At 52.9% G+C, this 16,123-nt stretch overlaps 10 protein-coding genes across 13 annotated transcripts; 4 read left to right on the top strand and 6 right to left on the bottom strand.

Annotated features, from left to right (window-relative positions):
• Window positions 1-55: 55 nt before the first annotated feature.
• KVP17_005233 (uncharacterized protein) lies at window positions 56-1,066 on the top strand (the record flags this gene model as incomplete). The annotated part of the gene is made up of 1 exon (XM_068515039.1): window positions 56-1,066. One exon carries the CDS (start codon window positions 56-58, stop codon window positions 1,064-1,066), a length of 1,011 nt encoding a protein of 336 aa, XP_068373843.1.
• KVP17_001714 (uncharacterized protein) lies at window positions 1,063-3,729 on the bottom strand (the record flags this gene model as incomplete). 3 transcript variants are annotated; one of them, XM_068517375.1, is made up of 4 exons in its annotated part: window positions 1,293-2,251; window positions 2,279-2,944; window positions 2,971-3,256; window positions 3,283-3,729. In XM_068517375.1, 4 exons carry the CDS (start codon window positions 3,727-3,729, stop codon window positions 1,293-1,295), a joined length of 2,358 nt encoding a protein of 785 aa, XP_068373819.1.
• Window positions 3,730-3,820: 91 nt separating this feature from the next.
• KVP17_005231 (uncharacterized protein) lies at window positions 3,821-4,345 on the top strand (the record flags this gene model as incomplete). Its single annotated transcript, XM_068515037.1, has 4 exons — window positions 3,821-3,892; window positions 3,921-3,995; window positions 4,024-4,145; window positions 4,174-4,345. The coding sequence occupies 4 exons, from the start codon at window positions 3,821-3,823 to the stop codon at window positions 4,343-4,345; spliced, it is 441 nt and encodes a 146-aa protein (XP_068373841.1).
• An 18-nt stretch (window positions 4,346-4,363) lies between these two features.
• Window positions 4,364-6,550, bottom strand: KVP17_001720 (uncharacterized protein; the record flags this gene model as incomplete). The annotated part of the gene is made up of 1 exon (XM_068517386.1): window positions 4,364-6,550. The coding sequence occupies one exon, from the start codon at window positions 6,548-6,550 to the stop codon at window positions 4,364-4,366; it is 2,187 nt and encodes a 728-aa protein (XP_068373830.1).
• A 101-nt stretch (window positions 6,551-6,651) lies between these two features.
• Window positions 6,652-8,127, top strand: KVP17_001705 (uncharacterized protein; the record flags this gene model as incomplete). Its single annotated transcript, XM_068517356.1, has 1 exon — window positions 6,652-8,127. The coding sequence occupies one exon, from the start codon at window positions 6,652-6,654 to the stop codon at window positions 8,125-8,127; it is 1,476 nt and encodes a 491-aa protein (XP_068373800.1).
• Window positions 8,128-8,760: 633 nt separating this feature from the next.
• Window positions 8,761-9,936, bottom strand: KVP17_001712 (uncharacterized protein; the record flags this gene model as incomplete). 2 transcript variants are annotated; one of them, XM_068517369.1, is made up of 3 exons in its annotated part: window positions 8,761-9,192; window positions 9,221-9,620; window positions 9,650-9,936. In XM_068517369.1, 3 exons carry the CDS (start codon window positions 9,934-9,936, stop codon window positions 8,761-8,763), a joined length of 1,119 nt encoding a protein of 372 aa, XP_068373813.1. The 2 variants fall into 2 exon arrangements, with proteins under 2 accessions (XP_068373813.1, XP_068373812.1); XM_068517368.1 differs by lacking the exons at window positions 9,221-9,620; window positions 9,650-9,936 and having other exon boundaries at window positions 8,761-9,081.
• A 60-nt stretch (window positions 9,937-9,996) lies between these two features.
• KVP17_001722 (uncharacterized protein) lies at window positions 9,997-12,879 on the bottom strand (the record flags this gene model as incomplete). Its single annotated transcript, XM_068517389.1, has 1 exon — window positions 9,997-12,879. The coding sequence occupies one exon, from the start codon at window positions 12,877-12,879 to the stop codon at window positions 9,997-9,999; it is 2,883 nt and encodes a 960-aa protein (XP_068373833.1).
• Window positions 12,880-13,150: 271 nt separating this feature from the next.
• On the top strand, window positions 13,151-14,185 carry KVP17_001725 (uncharacterized protein; the record flags this gene model as incomplete). The annotated part of the gene is made up of 1 exon (XM_068517392.1): window positions 13,151-14,185. One exon carries the CDS (start codon window positions 13,151-13,153, stop codon window positions 14,183-14,185), a length of 1,035 nt encoding a protein of 344 aa, XP_068373836.1.
• A 185-nt stretch (window positions 14,186-14,370) lies between these two features.
• Window positions 14,371-14,985, bottom strand: KVP17_001708 (uncharacterized protein; the record flags this gene model as incomplete). The annotated part of the gene is made up of 1 exon (XM_068517360.1): window positions 14,371-14,985. One exon carries the CDS (start codon window positions 14,983-14,985, stop codon window positions 14,371-14,373), a length of 615 nt encoding a protein of 204 aa, XP_068373804.1.
• A 94-nt stretch (window positions 14,986-15,079) lies between these two features.
• On the bottom strand, window positions 15,080-16,102 carry KVP17_001718 (uncharacterized protein; the record flags this gene model as incomplete). Its single annotated transcript, XM_068517383.1, has 1 exon — window positions 15,080-16,102. One exon carries the CDS (start codon window positions 16,100-16,102, stop codon window positions 15,080-15,082), a length of 1,023 nt encoding a protein of 340 aa, XP_068373827.1.
• Between the last annotated feature and the right edge of the window lie 21 nt (window positions 16,103-16,123).

Below are 16,123 nucleotides of genomic sequence, written 5' to 3'. Positions count from 1 at the left end.
CGATGACGCAAAAAGGAAAACAGACCGCAGCACAGCGAATTATCTCTTTTACCGCATGGACCGGAGAGAGGTGGCCGCCCTCATGGGCCCTTCCGCCCTCACAGAGGTGGTTAAAGCTCCTGTGGTGCTCCCCAACAAGCACCTACACTCATTGACAGGGCATAAAGCTGCCGTGTTGAACCTTTCCTTTTCTCATGATGGTCATCACCTGATGTCATCCAGCCAAGATAAGACTTGCCGTTTATGGAATCCCCACAAAGGAATTCACATCCAGGAGTACAAAGACGTCCACAACTACGAGGTGAACGAGACGAGAATCTTCTACGACAAGACCAAGTTCGTCTCCGTAGGTGGCGATAAGGCTGGTTACCTCTGGGATATAGGGGAAGTTCGTGTTCTGAGGCGGTTCGCAGGGGGAGCTGGGCACGAAGGGAAGATCAACTGCTGTGATTTGTCTATGGGCGACAGTGTGCTGGCCACCGGCAGTTTCGACAAGCGGGTTTTACTGTGGGATCTACGCTCACGCCACAACCGTCGTCCTGCCCTGGAGATAAAGCATGCGGTGGACGCAATCACCGCCCTGCAATTCAGGGGTCACAAGCTGTACACTGGTAGCGTGGATGGTTGCGCCCGCACGTACGATATCCGCAAGGGGAGGTTATGTGTCGACGTGGTGGATTCCCCCATCACTAGTCTCGCACTGACTGCGAATGACGAATGTTTGCTGGTCGCCTGTTTGGATAATACGATCAAACTCCTTGATTTGAAGAATCGGGGGCGCCAGCTGAACGAATATCGGGGCCATCGAGCATCGAACTACCGTATCCACGCCACCTTCGACCCTAGCAACCAGTGTGTAGTATCTGGTAGCGAAGATGGCAGGTTGTTCTTCTGGGAGATTGATTCTCTCGACAAGGCACTGGAGGTGTGGGAAGGCGATCGAATGCCGCACAGAGGCTCGCCTGTCTTCTGCGTACGGTTCGCTCCGAACATACCCAGGACCACCTTGGTATCTGCCGGAAACAACAAGACGCTAGAGGTTTACGGGGTCGATTCCCTCTGCTAATCAGGCTTAGTCTCGGGTGTTAGCTTGCAATGAAGGAACCGGTGAAGCGTGGTGGCATCCGCGGGATTCCCTACAAGAACTTCAATCTCGGCTTGTGTCATGCAAGCTAGGTCCTTCAAGCTTTTAAGCTCATGAGCCGCTCGTGCGACGCAGCCAGGGTTAACTCCGGGCAGGTTCCGAAGCACGTCCTGGGCGGCGGATGAGAGTTTGGCAGAGGATATCTGCCCTACCGCCTTGGCTTTGTCGGGGTTCGGGTTCTCCCTGTGTGTCTGTTGTCATCAATGCTCCGTCTCACCTTAATCTCTTTGACGAACTCGGCCGTGAAACTAGGATGGGGTGACCAAATGAGCTTCAGATATGGGAAGTGCAGAATAAGCAGCACTAGTCTTGCCATGGCGTCAGTGTAGGTCATTTTCTGGTTCCAGAGAGCACCGTACGACGAAAGGAAAGAAACTGGTCGGTTTGCCGCTCGGAGGATAGCAAGTCGCTTCTCATCGTCTGGGGTAGGCAAGGGAAGCACTTCAGGTGCAGCAAGGACTCCCCGAGTCTCCTGGAACTCGATGAGCAGACAAGCGCCGGCAGGGTAGTGATGGAGGAGCTCTCGTGTTTGAATGTAGAGTCTCCCTGACTTCAACGACTGGTTCAAGTCTGAAATCGTTTTCCTTTCGATGCAAACTTCCCTGGACACCACGTAATCACCCACCACCAGCGTTGCAGGCACCACATCGATACCCTGACGGTGGATATGAAAAGGAAGGGCAGATCTGAACTCTCGGTGATCCACAATGACGGTCGGCTTGATGACTCGCTTCAGGGCCTGCTTCAAGGCGGCTCTACCCCCGCCCGCTTCACGACTGCTAAGCACGATGGAGTCGTCCAGTAGGCTGGGTTCATCAGTACGGATCACCAGAGTTTTCTTTTGTCTCAGCAGCCCGTCCCAAGCGTCGTTTTCGGCCTTTGCTGCAGTGAGGAACCGGTGGTGTTCTGCGGATTTCCTAAACATGAATACCGCCACCGTTGGCATTTGACCGCTCTCCGCCGCCCATACCTCAACCTCCCTGACAAACTGCAGCATAGGCTGCAGAAGGACAACATGGTCGGGCCTCTCATGCCGCAACACATAACCGAGGTCCGCCGATACCGGCGACACGAATGGCAAACACACAATGTCGAGCGGCACGCGAGCTGTATGCGAATCAGATCCGGTCTCACATCCAGAGTCGACCTGCAAAAAGTTGTCGTGGACGTTCAATGATGCGTTCACCGTCTCGGCCGAAAGCTCCTCATGGACGTCGACTCGGTCAAGAGAGGCCAATGCCGCCTCTAGCGCCTCCTTGTGCCCAAATGGAAGCTTCCAGGACGACCATGAAGCGCTTCGAGAGATGACCGACTTCATTGTTCTCCTCAGTATCACCCGAATTGCCCCCTGAGGACTCGACTTCAGTGCTGTCTTCACAGAGCGGGCGGCCCTTTCGGAGTGGCAGACAACGAGGACCTTCAGAGGCTCCACAGTGCTGCTCTCTGTGTCCTCGCTTGTCCGGCACCGTTTCACGCGCGACGAAATCTGCCTCAGGTACTCGAACAATTCCAGAACTTTACTCTCGGACTCCAATGTCCAGGTGGCCCGTCCCTCTGCAAACGAGTACACTCGGCCACGAGCCAACTGAATGACGTTTTGACCCTCGTCCTGGAAAGGCCACAGACGTTTATTCACGGAGTCGGACAGAATGCTTTCCACCAGCAGGTAGAATTGCACGCTGTTCAGATCCGCCAAAGCAAACAGTAACTGGTTCAGAGTCCCCAAATCTGAGATGCATCTTCTCGAGGTCTCCGATAACCCGTCCAGGTTACCGCCTACCTGTTCACGCAGGATTGGATCTGTCTCCAACTGCCCGCGAGCTCACTGTAGTCTCGGAAGAGATCCCAAGGACTGTCTTTGCCTTTGGCCAGACTGTCTACGTCCACCTGCTTGCACTTCCGGAGCTGAAGTAGGAACTTCTGTACCAATGCCAGAAGAGAGGTTTGAATTTCAGCTGTTGGTGGATTAAAGTCGATGTACCTTTCGTGCATGTATGAGTGATCGTTCAGGCTGTCTTCTACCTTGGTGTGGTAGCGGGGTAACAGATGCAGCTTGTAGAGGTACCCATGCTGCATGACCCTCTCTGCCCCATTGAACAACCGGCCTAGGATCTGTGTGAAGAGGCTTTGTACCTCACATCTGCTCTCTCCGACAAAGCCCACACGAATCCTCGACGGTTGTGCTTCCTAAAGAGCTTCAAAGCGAAAATGAGATTCCAGGCGTTCAAAAGCTTCTCGGCCTTCACAAGGACAATGCCTCCAATTACAGACGGAGCCAGGCTGCCGGTGAGCATATCCGCTGTCAGAATTCGGCTGCTGACGCACACAGCTCCTCCTTCGGCATACACAGCAGTCCTATCAGCAGTCTCGCCTGTCACCACCCCCACATTGAGCTGATTGACTGCTCTTCGTTGGAAAAGCTGTGCCTCTTCCGGAGTGAAGCCAGAAATCGCCACCACCCGTCTTTCAGCCTTCCGCTGCAGAAGATGTACAACAGCACCCATGAGGTCGAGACCTCGCGGTAGGAATGCAAGCCCGTCTTCGTTACATAGCGCTGCGCTTAGCAATTCAAGGTAGGCGAACATCTAATTCGCAATTCAGACAAAGATTTGGACTAGACAGCCATTCACACAAAGATTCAGACTTCTGTGTATTGCCGTTTCGCGAGAAAATTTGATGGCTCCCCCACCTTGCATCTCAGGACTGCTGCTATTTTGTTTGGCTCAGCTGACTGCAAGTGTGCCTCTAGTGAGCATTGAGAGTCAGTTTCACTTAGTCTAACCACGTCACTACCAGTTCTGCCCCACTGACTGGCCTGTCCTACGGCGTCGCCTTCGCTCATGGTGCATCCGTGAGTTACCTTTGTCAGCAGAATGCAGATAGCCGCGCAAGGAGGGCCTGGATGGGCAGTACTTAACGGCCTATCAAACGTAGCCATAAGATCCGCGCAGTTTGCCAACGCTAGCAACGGCGTGAATCAGGCATATCATCAGCCGACATAGTGAGTTCGAAGACCATTAACCACACAGCGGATCGCGACCGGACTCCAGTTCAACCACGAGACTATTCGCGCTCCTCCTGGTAGGACTCTTCTCCCTCATTCTCCTGTCGGTATGCGTTGGTATTGTGGTAGTCAAGGCCAAAGAGAGGAAAGAAGAACGAAAGAAGGAGAGATCCGAAGAACGGCAAAAACTGTACTGATTCGTAACGTTGACTCTCTCAAGCAGAGATCTTCTTTGCGGCATCCATCGCTACAGTAGTGGGATCCTCTTGTACGAAAAGGGCTTGGATTTGACGCTTGCAACGCAGCATATCTTTGAACGTTTCCTCGTCACCATTGACGACCTCGAACTCTCGCCATTGATTCCAGAAGTCGGAGTCGCTCTGAGGGTTATTGAACTGGCTAGCGTACACCAGCACGGCTCTGGCTCGGGCGACTTCACCAAGACCCGTCTCTATGGCGGAGAACTCCAGGGCAGTTTCGGTGACGAACTTCACAGGGAGTGTCTCAAGCGCCTGCTCATATATTGGGCGAGTCTTGGCGATTCCGTAGTATTGGGTCGTCTTCGCGACAAGTAGGCGGTATAACATTGGCCTCTCTTCATCAGGAACTTTTTCTAGTCCATTCGCCAACACCGAAATGGCGTGCCTAGCCAACCCGGCCTTCTCCTCAAACTGACTATAGTAAACCACGAACAGCAAAATGAACTTTGGAGGCGTTACAGCCAGGCATTGTTCGAAGAGCTCTCGTGTTCTCTCAACCTTGCTGTCTTGGAAGCGCTTGATGAACTTGGAGAGATAGGTTAGCCAGATAGACTTCAGTTGCGGCCATTCGAAAACAGTAACTGCACGTTCGAACGTCCTAAATGATTCCTCCCACGCGTGTCTGCGCTCCAACACCAATGTGTAGTTGATGAGCTGAAAAGGCGTTATGACCTGAATGTCAAACATAGTGTCGTAAGCGATTTTCAGAGTCTCCTCAGTTCCAAACGATTCCTCCATGTCCACCAAGAGACTCCACAACTTAACGCTGCGCCGGAGGCGATACCTCAACGATCCTTCTTCGAATTCATTGAGTCTTGGTTTTCGGACAGCATCTCGGGCCACAGCCAGCGCAGCATCCCAATGGCCATGTCTTAACTCCAACTCTACACGGGCGCACCAAACAGAGGCTAGGTCGTCCAGGTTCCTGTACGGGGCCTCCACTGCGTTCCGCATGACCTCTCGAGAGTCTTCTAAACTCCCATTCTCCTCATAGAACAGGGCGTAGCGGATCCACAGACGACTGGGTCTCCCTACTGCCCGCTCCGGGTCAACAGTCTTCAAGGCTTCCGCGTAAACAGACGCAACCTTCACTGGGTCTTTCTGAAACAACTTCACGCGTTTCATCCACTCATAACAGCTGTGGGGGTTCTGTCTGAGCTTCACTTGGCTCAGAATATCCTGTCGCCTGTTCAAAAGGTCCTCAAGTCTGTACAGGTGTAGGTCAACCAAACTTTCCCTCGGTCCGTCTTCCTGAAGCAGCTCGTTGACGAGGCCCTCTTCGAATGCGACATACGCGTCGAATATTACGGTTACATCCCTAACGGTATGAACAGACGCTAACGCCTCCTCAAATACATCACGAGTCCTTGACCAGTAGCCCATCCTAGAGCTGTGGTTTGCCAAACACACCCAAAGAGCGCCGACAGCGTCGCTATATCGATGTATACCAGCACGGAGAACGGCCTCGACATCTATGCCCTTTACCCGCTGAGGATATGTCGAAATCAGGTCGCACAACTCCAGCCACAGCTGCAGGCGCGTCTTGCCCTCGATACTCTCAAAGCTGTCGTCGTTCACCACTCCGACCAGCTGCAACACCGCCTCCCCGATGTTGCCAGCCGCGACAAGATACGCAACGTACGCCTCCACGAATTGAGGATACAGCATCAGATAGCGCCGCCAGACCCGCTGAGCCTGCACCGGTAAATCGCAATCCTTAATGAACGGGATGTACTGCTCCCAGATCAGGTTGTGTTGGGTGATAGGCAGGGACCTAAGGGCCGCGTCATAGGCCAGTCTCGTTCTGGTGACCTTCCCTTGCTCGTTCAGAAAGGCTGTGTAGTCCAACCAAAGCATTGGCATCCTTGACAGATGCACCAGGGACGTCTTGTGTAGGTCATTGACGATAGCGAACGAAGGGTCGTCGGGTGCCGCATTCTCCAATTGCTTCCGCCGCTCCGCAAGATACGCTTTCCAAAGTTTATAGGACACCGGTAGGTGTTTCAAAGCCCTCTCGAAGACCTCAAACCTCACTTCGGCGGTTGCGTCATTGAGGTGGGTCAGATAGGAGACCCAAAGTTTCAAATTGTAGGGATTCCGGGTGACCTCATCCTCATGTAGAGCCTCCAGGACGGACGCCATCGAAATTGTCGAATTCAACTCTTTGGAGTCTTGAAACACGCTGCTCAAGCATCAGCCCACAATCATGACCAAATTAATGGCATTAATAGCCTTGTATAAGAATGATTAGCAAGCGCCTCGACTCAATGTCAAACGATGATTTCCAACGGGCGAGATCGGAGAGTACAGGTTCAAGCGCGTGTAGCCTAAAGAGGTCTGTATCGTGGAAGGCATCCGTCACGGAGGCCTGGAAAACTGATACGGCCACGACGGTGCAGCAGCGGTTGACGAATTATCTGTCCTACTTTAAACCTAGCCCCCTGTCGATGCAACACGCCTACAAGACCCTCACGTCCGAGGTGCAAATCGGTATTCAGCAGAACAGCCTACCCTTTGAGGAGTCGGGGTGTAGTTTACGCATGTTGGATGTTAAGCTGAGAGATCTGCCTACGGCTCTCGCTGATGGCGTTGTGTACTCCCTCGCCATCTCGGGGCGGCTGGCAAGAGTCGCACGAATCTCTGTTGTAAATGGAAAAACCGAGAGTGAGTCTCTGACCAGAAGTTTGGTCGATGCCTCGGAACACCCTATGGGACTTCTGGACGCCAAAGCCACCGCCATGGAACTATTCGACTTCCTCGCCCTCCTTGTCAAGGAGCTGGTGGACAAACACCAGGACGATGGCCAACCTCTTGTCTTCACATTCGGATACCCTCTGGAGCACCAGAGCGCACGGTCTGCAACTCTTGTGGCCTGGCATGGAGCTGGAGGATTTGACACTGGAAGAGACACCAACGACAAGGTCGAGGGAGCCGACATTGGACTGCTGTTGGAGTGCGCATTCTGGAGGCATGAAGTCCCGGTGGAAGTGGTGGTGCTCACCAATGCACCTTGCGTCGCGTTGGTTGGGGCTAGCGTACAGACAGCGTCTCCCAGATGCGCTGTAGGCGTTGTGGCTGACCTGGGCTTCAACGCGTGCTTCCTTCACAACGGCGTCATGCTCAACACTGAGGTCGGTAACTTTAACGTCGACCTCCCAGCAACAGACGTGGACCTGGAGATCGACTGGGCTAACTCCAACCGTGACACCCAGATGCTGGAGAAGATGGTGTCTGCTAACTACCTCGGAGAGATCTGTAGACGATCGGTTCTCAAGGTCTGGCAGTCAGCTGCCCCATCCTTGGTATGGGCTCGCGACTCGTTGCCGACTTCCGCTGCAGCACACATTATCATGGACAACACTTCTGATATGAGCATTTCCCGTAAGATCCTTAGCCACGCCTGGGAGTGGGAAGCATCGTTGAGTGACCTAGCTGACATGAGGGAACTCTTCGAAGTGATTTTCGACCGATCGGCGGGATTGATTGCTGTTGTAATCGCCGTCCTTGCTACGAAGACTGGCCTGTTACAAGCCGCGTTGGGCGGCCTCACCGTCAGCCTCCATGGGTCCCTCTTCTCAATGAACAACTTTTTTAAGGATCGTGTCCATCACTACCTTCGGCAACTACTCGGGAACAGGTATGAATACCTGCATGTGACTAGCTTTGAGAAGTGCATGGACGTTGGAGGTGCTGCGCTTGCTCTGCACTACCAGAAATAATGTGACTGCCTTTGCTATGTAACGGGACTCGCAATTAGTACATAACAGTTGAGTTGCCGCTTAAACAGCATTTACCATGCATGAACCTTACGTTGAGGAAGAAGCTCCCTCTCGCAAACTGTTAACAGCTCAACCTCTCAAAGATGTCAAGGGACATCTCCATTCACGCCGCTGGCTGCACGACCATGGCAATGACGCCTGTGCGGTTTGCTTGACTACTACTTCAAAGGGCAAGTCGTCATAACGCTGCCATGCACCCACACCTTCCACGCAAAATGCGTACTCTGGATAGATCGGGGCCGGCTCGACTGCCCTTCATGTCGGAGTGGCCGCTCAGGTAGTAGAGCCCAACACTACGTGCCACGGGCCGGATGGAGTCGTACTGTAGGCTCGCCAACGATTTGTCTTAACGGCTTTCTGGATGTGACGGATTTCGATGCACAATTTCTTCGAATTTGAGAACGTTTTTCAGGATTTTGAATCATTGGGGGACGTATCAATGTCCAACAATGTTAACCGTCCACTCCCTCTATATCCCGTCCCCAAGGATGTTTTTAGCGGTGAACCGTCCAACAGTGTGATTGCCTTGCAGTGTTCATAATTGGAGACCGAGGTGCAGACATTCCTGTTCACTCATGAGAAATCGTTGCATGATGCTTCTTCTCCCGAAGGTGCAGTCCTTACTGGTCTGCCTGGTGAATCTCGAGTGGATGAGTTCTTCTCCTGAAGGCGTGCTCTAGACAACTCCCTTGGAATATACTCTGTATCGATCCACCCTATCAATAGATCGACAGATGGGATGCCCATAGTCTCCTTACACAGCTCCCGTACTGCCTCGATGATGGTGTTGTGGTTGACAATAGGAACATCAGCCTCAAACAGCGGCAGGCAGCTGACGCCGTCGAGGCCAGGGAGAAATTGCTTCTTAGTCTCCTGTGGGACGGTTTTCGCCATAATAGACTTGGAGCTTTTGTCGTCGTAGACCTGCGAGATAATCCTTTCCTTCGTCGCCAGGTCCCTCTCCTTCTCCTTGGCTTTGGTAGCATCAAACCATGGAGGCAGTTGCTGCGTGGTGATGTTTTGTGGCTCTCACCGCCTTAAACACCCAATCCCAAGGAATGGACGCCTGAAACCTCTCTCGAGTCTCCTGATCAGCGTCGTGGTCGGTCATCTGGCTGCTGTGGAACATCACGTCGTGGATTTGGGTTGCGATTTGTCGATGCTCTTGAACGACGCTCATAAATGACTGCTTGTCCTCTCGTATCTGCAGGACGCACTCCTGGTTCCAAGCATCTTGGGTGTTAATGTACTTCTCGGACAGAAATAACTTTGGGAGAAGACTCAAAATTCGGACAGCAGATATTTCGTTCTGATACTCCTGCAACAAACTTTCCAAGTGAACAACTCCGCTGGTTGCGTCCACCGAAGGATGCCACACTGGCACGAGGAAGCGTAGGGAGGGGGGAGTGGAGCAGGGGTACTCTTCTGGGAATCTGGGTCTCACAACTAAACAGACACCCACGTCATTACAAAAGGCAGCGACATCGAGTGCCAGAGTCCTGCACTCAATCTCAGGTACCCATGCCAGACAGCAATATCACGCCAAGTAGGAACCACCACCACCGCCGACGGCACACGAGTTGGGACGTAGGCATATTCCAACAGACATCTCAATCGCCGTTGGCGCCATTGGAGGGCGGCCTCGTCAGAGTCGGTCATATTCCCTCCCTTGTCCACGCCAAGTGCGATGTTGCCGCCCATCGCTGCTATTTTCGACGCAAGACCTCTGGTCGACTCAGAAGCGTCCATGGATCTTTAGTTATTCTACTGTTTTGAATCTTCAGGTTATTGTAACGTTTTGAATTGCAACTAGTCCCGAGAACACACAGTGGGGCCGGGGTTCACGTAGACGTCGTTCTCGGCCCAATAAGCTCGGTTCTCTTGGAAGAAGGACAGCACTTCATCGTATGTGTCCGGAGCCAACTTATCAAGTGAACCCGGGGCAGCGGCGATTTCCTGTCCCACGGTGAAGGCGATGTCAGCGTCGGCAATTGTGGCTTGGCACCCATCGACTTGTGGAGAAAACGACAACTCCACCGGAGAGAACGCTGTCACTTCATTTTTGACGGCCTTCGCAACGCCATTGCTGATCCATCTCTCCACCGGAACGCTCTGTAGGTAGCTCACCGGATCCCTGGCAGCCCCCTTGATGGTAGCGGTCCTAATATACTCAGGTAGCCCATCCAAGTAGGAGGTCACCTTCGAAGGGACGTCTTCGGCTCCGTTCAGGAACGCGGCAGCGTCTGAGACCTTCAGCTGCGATAGCGCTCCAGCAGTGTCCAACTGCAAGAGCAGTGAGTCCGGGATCAAAACAGTTCCGAAATTCTTCCCAGCAGCGCTACGCTGCTTCACGATCTCCGCAATGCCCGCAACGATTTCCTCGTAGGTCGAGACACCTAAAGCGTCAGGTGAGGCTACTCCATTCACGTGGGTTTGGTTAGCGACGTCCAGAGCCAGATGGCTAGTCTTGCCGCCTGGGACACGAACGAAGTACCAATACTTGAACGCCGATCTGTCATCAATCAGCAGATTACCGGTAAGATGGGCAACAGACTGCACCACGGAGGCCACGCCAATGAACGTGTCCACGAAGTGTACCTTCAGCTTGTCGCCCACCTTGGCTCTCAAGGCAGCTACAAGCGGATGGGACTTCGGCGCCAGCAGCACGAGGGCATCTAGGTCCTGACAGTTGGCTGCGATGGTGTCGACGTTGTCCAGCAGCTGCAACTCTGACCGGCGGGTGCGTCGAAGGGCGGCTCCGTACTTCAAAGGGGATCGCTTATTGTGGATCAGGCCATACGCGCCATCAAACACCTCCACAGTAGAATGCTCCGGAAGGGCGTTCTTCAGGTTTCCAATCACGCTAGCAGCAGCAGGAAGCGATTTAGCTGCGGCGTGAAGCACCTTGTCCACGTTAGATCCCATGACAGATCCAACAGGCAAACTGGATCTAAGCCCGGCAACAAAATGAGTCGAGACGGGAGAGTCCCTGCCAATAAGCGCAACCGCGATCTTCTGCGTCTTGTCGACTTGTTTCACCGGGACAGCGGCAGTCGTCTCAGGAGTAGACTCGGCAGCTACCTTCGAGTAATCATGCGTCATCACAGTGAAGTTGGCGAAGTCCCGATGGGGACCGCTGAACTGGATAGGACCTGGAAACCTGTAGTTATCCTGAGTCTTCCATTGTTCTCGGCTGGACTCAAATGTGGTAAAGGGATTGGTGGTCATGTCGACAAGGTACTTCTTGATGACGGGCTTGTCTTCACCATGTCTTCTTTCGATGTTCATCATGAGGAACATTGGGCAACCACCAGCAGTCCACTCGCAAGCCGGCTTGTGCAAGTCACCCACAACAGCCATGTAACCGTTCTTCTTCTCCATGACCAGCTCTCCAGCAGTAAGTCCAAGAGCGTAGCAGTAGTTAGAGTCGAACTCTGAGGGCATCGCGCATCTACCTTCATAACCGAAGAAATGCGCAACGGGAATGAAGGGAATGTCAGCGGTCAACTCCTTCTCTACCATCTCAATAAGCAACTCCTCAGTGGCAATCTTCGAAACCTGCACATTCCCATGAGGATCTCTGTCAAGCAGAAGCTGTTGACCAATCGACATTGGCAACGATTCGAAGAGTGACTTCGCGGCTGCTGACAAAGCAGTGGTGGAGAATTCACCCTTGGCAAGGATCTCATTGATCTCCTTGATAAGGTTGCCGATTTCAGGAATGAACTCGATGAGACCCTCAGGGACCAGAATAACACCGTAGTCCTTCTTCTGGCTATGACGAAGCTTCACGAGATCGACAATTTCGTCCACCAACGACTTTAGTGAACGGTTACCCGCCAACACCTCCTCGCCAATGAAAGTTAGGTTGGGTCGAGTCTGCATCGCACATTCCAAAGTGATGTTCGATGCGGACCTCCCCATAAGGCGAACAAAGTGGTACCGGTCCTGGCATCCCAGAATGTCTCGACATAAGTATCCGATATACTCTGAGAAGACCTTGCATGCAGTGTCGAACCCAAAAGACGCCTCTACGAACTCATTCTTGAGGTCGCCGTCGATGGTCTTGGGGCAACCGACCACAACAGTGGCGCAGTCGTGAGCTGCGAAGTATTCCCCTAGAATAGCGGCGTTAGTATTAGAGTCGTCGCCTCCAATAATTACTAATCCGTCCAGTCCGAGGTCTCTGCAAACCTCGAGCGACGCCATCTTGTGCTCCTCGGACTCGATTTTATGACGGCCAGAGCAGATCATGTCGAAGCCTCCCATATTCCTGAACAGATCCATGTTGTCGTCCACGATCTTCGTGCAATTTTTGGTGAAGAGACCGTGAGGCCCGCACTTGAATCCGTAGAGCTCGCTGTCAGGATGCACTCTCTTCAAATGGTCAAAGATGCCAGCAATCACATTGTGGCCTCCTGGTGCTTGACCTCCTGACAGAAGAACGCCCATCTTCATGGGCCGTCCCTGTCGGCTCCATGATCCGTCCTCACCCTTCTCGCAAGCAAGAAAGGGCTTGTTCCCAGTATTGGGGAACAGCGACGTGAGTATCGCCGCGTCATCACCCTGCAGCTGGGACGTGACCTTCTCCACGAATTTTACAGGAGACTGCAGAATCGTGGGCACAGTAGGCATCTGCTTCCTTCGAGCATCCTGGAAGTCCGTAAACTTTGCCTGAGCTTGCACAGTCATTGAGTTCTGTTGAGGTATTCGGAAATATAAGCGTCATCCCATGAGTGTGGGCCCTAGTTTTTCCAGGCGTCCAACGGCTGGATCCGCAAGGTACCAGCACGCCGCCATTACTCTACCTGACGTTTTCATGTGATTCTTTTGATCTTGATATGAGGTATAGTCTGAGATCTAATCCGTGTGAGACCTCTTGCCGCCTCTTACAGAGTGTGCGCTGCGGCCTATCTGAAGCCTTTCCGCCTTAGATGCAATCTAAATAGAATCTTTCTAAAATATGAAACTCTGTACATGCTCTAACCTTCTCGACCGTTACCCCACTGAATCCACCACGCTGGGAGAGGTTTGCACTGATTGCCAAACATCCTCTTCCGCAAGCAGCAGGGATGACGCCTTGGATCTGCCAGTAGCATTGATGGCCACCAGAGCGGTCCCCTCCTTTGCCGTTCACGACACTGGCGACGTGATCGACATCTTGTCCGACCCCCACTGTAACGAGGTTTTTTGTATGGCCCTCCGCAAAACAGCCTTAGGCCAAAACAGTAGAATCCCGTCTATCAACACTGCAATCAAGCAACGCAAAGCGATGATCGCTGCGCTGTTGGACCTCCCCTCCACTCCAGAGACGACTCGTGACCTCTCCAACCTCAGTGAGGATCTGACTGGATGGGAGGCGGCCATGACCGTGGCCCGAGCCTGTGTGAGAGCCTCGCAATTGTTTGCTCGGATAAAACCTCAGCTCAGTGTCAGCTGCTACCAGTTCAATGTGGACAGGCGCGGAAGCGTTTTGACCTGCCCTCAGTGCCCTTTCACCTGCCAGTCCTTCGACCTCTCAAAAGCTCATCATGCTGTCGCACACACAAAGGCGAGCCCTTTGACAGCCGTTGCCTGGTCCTCAGACACGTCCCATATGCTGTGCCCCTTTCTGGAGTGCGCCGACCTGAAGCCGATTTCCTGGAAGCGCTACGGCGTACATCTTGCTCTGAAGCACGCCCCCCAGCTAGGCCTCCACGAGACGTCCACCTCTACAATCCTCGCCATCGACTTCATATCTCGCCTCCGTCTCCGCAGCGTCGTACTCGTCTTGGAAGCGGTTTGTCAGATGCGACGACAACATGTCGCAGGAGACGCGGTAAGGTGCATACTGAGCGATGTCATGAAGTACAAGCCAGCATACCACAGCTTGATGTCGATGAATCCCGACGCCGTATTCCAAAGATGCCAACTTGTACTTCCTCGCGGTGACTGTCCCGCGTCCACCAAGCCCGTGGAAGAGGAAGACCTTTGTCAAACGCAGATCTTCAACAATTAACAAAAAATACAAACGTCGCTGTGAGGCGGCCGCTGCTATGAGCTGACGCGGTACCTTCGGGATCGCAGACGCCGTTGAAGAGAGATACTCAACAGCCAGAGGTGAAATTCTTATTCATTGATCATGAACGAGGAATTTCTTGAAAGCATTGAGGCATCAACTTCTGCTGAATATGAATATTCACATCATTGTGAGCAGGGTGCGTCATCCTGCTCCGTCAGTCTCTGTTTTTTCTCAGAAGGGGGCTCAGTGGACTCCAACAAACATCTCTTAATCACTCTTGTCGTCGCCCCAGCTAAGGCGTCCCTGATGAGCGGTCGGTCCTTCTCCCATTCGGCCCTCGGCACGTTCATAACGCAGATGTTTTGTGAATCGGCAAGAGGACTGCTTTGCTGCAAGTAGACGTGTCTATAATCCAACCGAGGTGGGTCATTAAACGGCATTCCATACAGAAGCTGCAGCTTCACCTTGCGCAGGCGGCGAACATTGCTGTCAGATGGATGGTGGTCGTGTTGATCAGCGACATGGTCGACGAAGTCCTCAAGAGGGACTTTTTCAGAGCAGTCGTTGAAAGGGCAGTACACTCGCGAGAAACCTCGGGAAGTTGTCGTGCTCAAGACAGTCCAGGGATCGTGGTGTTTGTGGGTCACCAGGTAGTGACTTCGAATAGCAAGAGCATGGGGCCGACTGAAACGACATTCAGTGCATTTATAAGTCTCTTCTTCCTTTGAAAACTCAGGAAGCAACGGTTGCGCAGGAAGCCTAGTCGAGGGGTCGGCAGAATCCAAGTAGCTCCACATGGCAATCAGACATGGGTTTGGTGGGACTGACAACGAAGACAACATGAAATCCCAAGATTCGCCTTTTTAAGGTTATGTAGAATAAAACGTACGCCTATTTCGCAGACACACAGCTCAACCATCCAAGCTTGAATCGCTCTGCACGTTCTGTCAACGGAAATGAGGCCAGTGGTGTCCAAACGTTGAACCCTCCGCAATGATCTAACGTTGGCCTCACAGACTCGGTTGTCGGCTCTTCTACCGACTCTTTCTCATTTCCCCCTCCGCCTTCTTCCGTCCGCTCGACCCTTGAGTATCGAGCCCTCTCCTTGGCGAACGGAGTTTGTATCCTCTCCTTCGTTGTGTTCCACACTTCTAGCATTCTGTTCTGTGCACGTTCCTTAACGCAAAGCTGCCGGATGGCGTAAGGATTAACTTGTTGGAAGTGGTTTCGTCTTGGCTCTTTTGCTGTGGTGCCTTTGTCTTTGAGAAGAGCATGCAGGATTTCTTCCAGCATGGAGATTTCGCTCAGAATGACCAGTCTCCGCTCGTCAGGCAGGAATTCCGCCGCATCCTTGACCCCTCTCAAACATGCGAGGGTTCGTTGGACCCGAATTGCAGGGTCCAGGTCCACGTCCCTCACTGTGAACACCATCTCAGTCAAGCTGCGCAACATAACAGCGGGAAAAGCTGACTGCAACGGCACCCCATCCTCCGTGTCTCCGAAGCAGAAGTCAACAAACTCCGAAACTATGATGGGCCACAGATAAATGAAGTGCGAGACTCGTCTCAAGCCTTCATTTCTGCAGCGCGAGAGTCTCCGGTTTAAGTGGTGTGCAAGCCTTTCCGGGTCCACTTGATGATGCGCCACCTCCAAGATCAAGGCGCATATTCTCCGTCCAAACTCAGGATCTCCGACCCGGTGTTCGCACAGCTTCATGTCTGGTACCAGCTCTTGCAGCCGCTGCGTGTAGTGTGGAAACATGGACGTTCGCCTTGATGAGGGGGTTTCTGGGAATGCACTCGTGAGAGAGGAGGATATCCACAGCGGTAGAGTGTTACTGCGACGTATGGCCGCTCCAGTTTGACGGAGAGCGTCTTCAATTGACACTGCGAGGTCGGGATCACTCATGTCCATGTCTATGATGGCCTTCCTATG

The sequence above is a fragment of a genome (assembly GCF_019968985.1).
Source record: "MAG: Porospora cf. gigantea B chromosome Unknown PgB_NODE_47_length_55195_cov_124.374_1-54000, whole genome shotgun sequence".
NCBI lineage: Eukaryota > Apicomplexa > Conoidasida > Eugregarinorida > Porosporidae > Porospora > Porospora cf. gigantea B.
This window is presented reverse-complemented; position numbering and strand designations above follow the sequence as displayed.